The sequence below is a fragment of the Mastigoproctus giganteus genome, chromosome 14 (genome assembly GCF_048544385.1).
Source record: "Mastigoproctus giganteus isolate SK-2022 chromosome 14, ASM4854438v1, whole genome shotgun sequence".
Classification (NCBI taxonomy): domain Eukaryota; kingdom Metazoa; phylum Arthropoda; class Arachnida; order Uropygi; family Thelyphonidae; genus Mastigoproctus; species Mastigoproctus giganteus.
Window position 1 is genome coordinate 93,421,330 of NC_143588.1, and position 6,000 is coordinate 93,427,329.

Below are 6,000 nucleotides of genomic sequence, written 5' to 3' on the forward strand. Positions count from 1 at the left end.
ATTGCAATGTCAATTGTTGCACAGTGACCTGCCATTGGGCCTGCACAACATGCTGCATCCTTTTCTCAGCAGAACATCCACCTTGCATAAGCCTTTAGAGCAGTGGTCTCCAAAGTGGGATGCATGCACCCCTATGGGTGCACAAGATGATCCTTGGGGTGTGCAAGATAATCCGCAATAAATCAATATTTATTAATTATGAAAATTCGAAACGTAATTGAAAATAAAAATTATAAATGTTTTTTTTTTTAATAATTCAATATGTTTGTTTGTTTGTTATTTGATTTTTAGGAGCATTAGCAACTAAGGCCATATTGCTCCGGGATATGAGGTGGTCATTCCCTGACCTTATCGCATCCTCCGTATTTGGTGGTGACGGGCTCGAACCCCAGTCTAATCAAGACGCGTATGCTACGCACGGCTGCTCCTTCCCACCTGGCTGCGGAGGCGCCAATAATTCAATAAGTGGCTTTGTTGCATGGCTTTATTTGATCATGCACGTTCAACTACATGCATTTTGTACTTGAACTTCAATTTAATTTTGTTCTGTATTTTTTTATTTGTGATCTTTTAAAATTATATGTGATTTTAGATATGCCTTTCTTGTAAATGATTTATAAATAAAAAAAATATTAAACTTATACTGTATATATATTTTTTTTATTCCATGGTGCGCACTAGCCCTTTTAAGTAAAATAAGGGTGCGCAACCAAAAAAGTTTGGAGACCACTGTTTTAGAGTTCTATCAGCAGGTGGTGGTTTGACCCATTCAACACCACTCTTCATATGCCTTAACCACAGTGGGCTGTGAGCCTGTGAGCAACAAACAAGACATGCCTTTTCCGATATGGAAGCACCTGATGCACAAATTCTCACAATCATGCCCTTTTGAAACTCCGTGATATGTTTACTACATCCCATAACCGCTATGACTTGCAGGTACCAGGTGGAAAAGGCTGTTCAGCTTTTTATACTGCAAGCTACACAGCATAGTCCATTATGGATGGGGTGGTCATAATTCAGTGATCACTGCGTGTATGTGTAAAATATTCTAAATTTGTATTTTTGTCATTTGTAATGGTAAGCAGTTACTTAGTTATAAATATAACCTCTAGGAAAGAATGAACATCTTTCATTATGATCTAGTGACTTTAACTCAATGAAACTCGTATGGCCATTTTTTCCTTCACTTTTTTTTTTTTTTTTTTTTTTTTTTTGGAATTCTGCTTGCTAAAATGGTTTTCTTCACCCAACTATAAAAAATATTATCTTTATTGTAAGGTTCCTAGGTACATGCAGGTACCCTACCTTTACAAACCCTTAACGGCACTAAGCCAGGGTTTAAAAAATGTTCTTGTTTTTACTCCATTACAACCACCAAGTCAGTAGAGTTTAGAGTAAATCATGAATGCAAATTTTAATCGTATTTATCAGTCACAGACTTGAACCCGGTCCACTCAAAGAGCACATGCTACTGCACTCATGCCCCTGACCACTCAGCTATGTCAGGCCTAAAAAATGCTCTTGTGTATACTCCAGCACGACCACCAGGTCAGTGGAGTTTACAATAAATCAATTAATCAATCCATACAGAATTAAACCAGCAGTTTTGCACTGACAACTGCTGGTTTAGTCCCATATGGCTTTAGAGAAGTTATCATTTCAAGACAGTCACTAAAATGAGCTACTATGATATACCAGAGAAAAGTGGTGGGTATCTGGATCGGTAAGTTACATAAAGATTTGATGTATACCAGGAGGTGTAAAGAAACGAGTTCCAGGCATTTAAGTGAATGTTTGGAATTAGTGCATTGAACACAGGTATCCAGAACAGTGAAGGCCAAAGCTACCCGGATCTCGGATGAATATAGACAAAGGCAAGTAAACAAATATAATAGATTAAGAGAAGCCAGGGGGGGAAGTAATGTAATCACTGGAGGTGAGTTCATTCATAATGAGTGATAAGGAGTTAACAAACGAACAGATAGAATTATTACATTTAAGACCCAATTTCAGTTTAATCCCTCGTAGGCTCCCCACAGCAGATATTACAATGGGTATAGAGAGCTGTGGCCAATTTTCCTGAGGTCACAGCTAATGAGATCTGGATTAGGACATTATCTGGATTAGGTTCAGCACACAAAGCCTCTTCCAATTTAACAGTTACACAAAGAAAAGCATTAAGAGAATTAAAACAAGATGATAATATTGTAATACTACATGCGGACAAGGGTAGATCTACGGTAGTGCTGAACAAAGACGACTATCAGGAAAAGGCCTTTAGTTTACTGAATGATAGGTCTACGTATAAAATCATTCGTAGGAATCCCCTGAGCGGACTAGAATGAGTTAATAAGTTGATCAAGAGTTGGCTTAAGGCAGGAAAAATATCTGAGGTTTCCTGGAGGTTGCATGCATCGGGCTGTCACTTACCTAGATTTTATGGTCTGCCTAAAGTGCACAAGGCTGGGGTACCTCTCAGACCCATTTTGTCATTTATTGGCAGTCCGACATATGCACTATCCAGATTTCTGGCTGAACTTGTATCCCCCGTAGTAGGACACTCAGATCATACTATTAAAAACAGCAGGGAATTTGTACAGTTCATCCGTGCTCAAGAGGTAGAAGAGGGGGAGATTATGGCATACTTTGATGTCATTTCTTTGTTCACACGTATACCTGTTGAACACGGCTTGGATTGTGTGCGGAATGCTTTGAGTAGAGATGGTACTTTGAAAGACAGGACATCCCTAAGTGGTGAAGATATTTGTGAAGGTGTTGGCGTATGTTTATGTAGTACCACTATGTTATTCCAAAAGGTTATAGTGCTATGCAGTTATAGCCAACTTAGCCATGGAAGAATTTGAAGATAGGATGTTGGGGAGCTCTAGTCCTCCCCCATCATGTGAATGGAAGAGATATGTTGATGACACGTTCACGGTGATACAAAGAGGACACGAAATAGAAATACTCGAGTGGTTGAATAGCAGGTTGCCTTATATTCGGTTTACTTCAGAGGATGAGCAGGGAGGGCCCCTTCCATTCATAGACGTGTGTGTGTGTGTGTATACAGAGAAAGCCGACACTTGAAAACTAAGATTTACAGAAAACCTATGTGTCGGGGCCAATACACACACTTCAAAACAGCTCAGGCCAGTTGCCACAAAAGTAGTATGGTTAAGGCCATATTGGAAAGGGTGGGGTCCCACTGCTCCTCGTCTGAAGAGAGAGGCGAGGAGATTAAACATGTTACAACAGACCTAGTAATGTATGGTTACCCCCAGAGCATCATTGAGAGGTGTTTAAGAGGTATGAACAACAGTCGCAGGGATGCTTTTACACCCATTTCCACCGCATACATCCTCCTACTATCGGGGCATTTCGGAACCCATTTCCCATATCTTATGTTTGTGTAAGATACGCCGCGTGCAGCTGCCAGGTCAGAGGCTGCACACAGTAGTGTCTGCAACTAAAGATCCTATTGCGGGTAATGACACTAGTGGGGTCATATATGAAATTGAGTGTCCTGGTTGTGGGGGGGGTGTTACGTGGGGGAAACGAAACACAGACTCTGAATCACCTGGGGGAACGCAACAGAGCCCTTAAGATTGCAAATTGTGGAGGTTCAGCTGTAGCAGAACATGCCTGGGAAACTGGGCATGGCATTACTGCTAAAGAATCCATTATCGTGGATAAGGCACATGGCTTTTGGAAATGGAAATGGCTGGAGAGTTTAAGAATATGTTCGTCCGAGCACTACAGTCTCACAGATGGGAGCCCAAAATGATTGAACATTTTTTTTATATTATACCTAATTAAAATTTATTTTTTAATAAAAATAACGGGCCCAAAATGATTTCTTGCCTAAAGGCCCAAAAAACTTAGCTTCACCACTGCCTCGATCCCCTTATTTTTTAAGTTGTCGACCCTGTTCGAAACTAACCAAGCAAAAGGTCACAAACAAACCTTAACATGGGCTCATTCCTGCTGTGGATATGGGTTATCTCTACCTGGAGAAATACATCAGAAAATTATTTCAAGCAGAACAGTTTTATAAATGTTAAAAGAAGCAATAACTTACCACGCTAAACCCTATTTTCGCTAGAATATCTCAAACTAATATGTCATAACTGCTTGCTTACGTCAACAGCTACAATTTCCGTTACCTTATCATTCTTTCCGAGTATTTATTTAAGATATAAACGTAATCCCCACATGATAGCAGACGATAAATCTGGTTATTTCGATTGAGCAGCACAAAGTTATAAATATTTTTTGCAACCTTCAGCAAGTTTTGCATCAAGGTATGCAGCCTTACAAATTACAGGTTCGAATAAACATTAATTTCTTTTTGGAAATTTAATCGTCCCCGCATACTCAATGGGTTAGCTTCCGGCGAAGGAAAAACTGTTTGAAGATCCACGTGATCATGTTCTTCTCAAGTACTGTGCCACACAGGGCTTGAATTAACATTCATGCAACGTACACTCAGATTTTCACCATAATTAAAAACAAGCGGTCCACTAAATAATAAAAGGTTTCGCACTGGACAGTAAACACAAAACATTATAAACAACCGCTGCGTATATTAACATGATTAGCTCCCTCTATCAATCGAAACACATTTTCCATAATATAAACATTTTTAAGCTTCCATACACAGTAATTAAATTAAGATTTAAAGGGAAGGGAGTTACGTGATTGTTTTCCATGAAGATTAATTACTATAACCACTCAAGTGAAATTATGATATCATTTATTAAGTTATAGCCCAAACCACTATACAATATAAGGTGACGTTTCAGGCATCTTAGATGATGGGTGTTGGCAGTGATGAGCTATAGTCGGTTCGCAAGAGCCAATTGTTATTTATTTCTTTATTATTTATTATTATTATTATTTTTTAAATTTGCTAACCCATTGTTGAAACAAGCATTTATTTTACAAATTAAATTCTGAACTCAATTATAGAGCATTCAGAGCCGAAACTATGGTGGGGCGAGCGACGCCCCAGCCCCAGGTGCAGCGATTTAAGGGCGCCCTCAACTAGTTATAAATTTTAAAATTGCTCCTTTTTCGATGTAATTTCAGTCGGACCTCTGTTTAACAAACTACTTTATAGCGAATTTTTTTAATTACTATTCATAATTACGTATAAAATAGTTTCAGTAGAATGAAGAAAATTGCCATATAACGAATCGATTACGAGAGACAACTTTGTAAGCATTGTTTTCACCTCTAGCTTTTAGCCAATTAGAAAGAGCGAATTAAGGATTAATGACATTACCGTCCCTAATGTTAGCGGTGGCCGTAAAACCTATGCAGCCACCTATCCCACATACCGAGAAATCGCTCTAGTCAATATGCTTACCATAGCCAGTCAGAAGATTAAGGCGAAATCCCGACAAGGATAATAAATAGCCTCTGGACAACCTGTGTTGTGGGTGCCCTTTACTCCGGAAAGCAGCCATCTGTTTTCCGGAGAAGTGAGTGATCCATGCCTTTCGGTAAATTTCTCCTGTCTACGTTTACATAGTCACAGTACTTGAATATCCGAGGAATTCCGACAGTTTGGACAGTATTCAAAGAACTAATGACAGTAGCGCCGTCGAAGAGGGGGGAATGAGGGCAACTAAGAAATTAAATAAACTTTCCGAAGATGAAATGTCAGCAGATTTTGAAACTGCGTCGAGGCCTTCATTCTGAACAAAATGTTCCAAAATATAATGGCATACAGGCAATAATTTAAAGGGAAAAAAATGTGTGTGTGTGTGCCCATCATGCATAGCCCAAGTTAAGCGAAACTTCTTTAGAATCTTTTGAAACGTTTATTATTTCAATGTTACAGTGGTTTAATATATTACAATTTTTTTTACAAGTTTATTACAAATTTTTTGCGGATCTCTCCTTTGTACTCAATGGAAATGGTCGCATTGCACGTATACATGCTCTATACACCTTACAATGCTCACTATTAGTCTTCGTCATTTAAAAATTTTA

At 38.8% G+C, this 6,000-nt stretch overlaps 1 protein-coding gene across 1 annotated transcript in view; it reads right to left on the reverse strand.

Annotated features, from left to right (window-relative positions):
- The window catches only part of LOC150075375 (serine/threonine-protein phosphatase CPPED1-like), a 52,386-nt gene extending 47,872 nt beyond the window's left edge, over positions 1-4,514 (reverse strand). The window contains exon 1 of the mRNA XM_090388466.1: positions 4,167-4,514. Within this exon, the coding sequence (XP_090244592.1) occupies positions 4,167-4,300 (134 nt within the window). The 5' untranslated portion in view covers positions 4,301-4,514. The remainder of the gene's footprint in view (positions 1-4,166) is intronic.
- Positions 4,515-6,000: the final 1,486 nt, after the last annotated feature.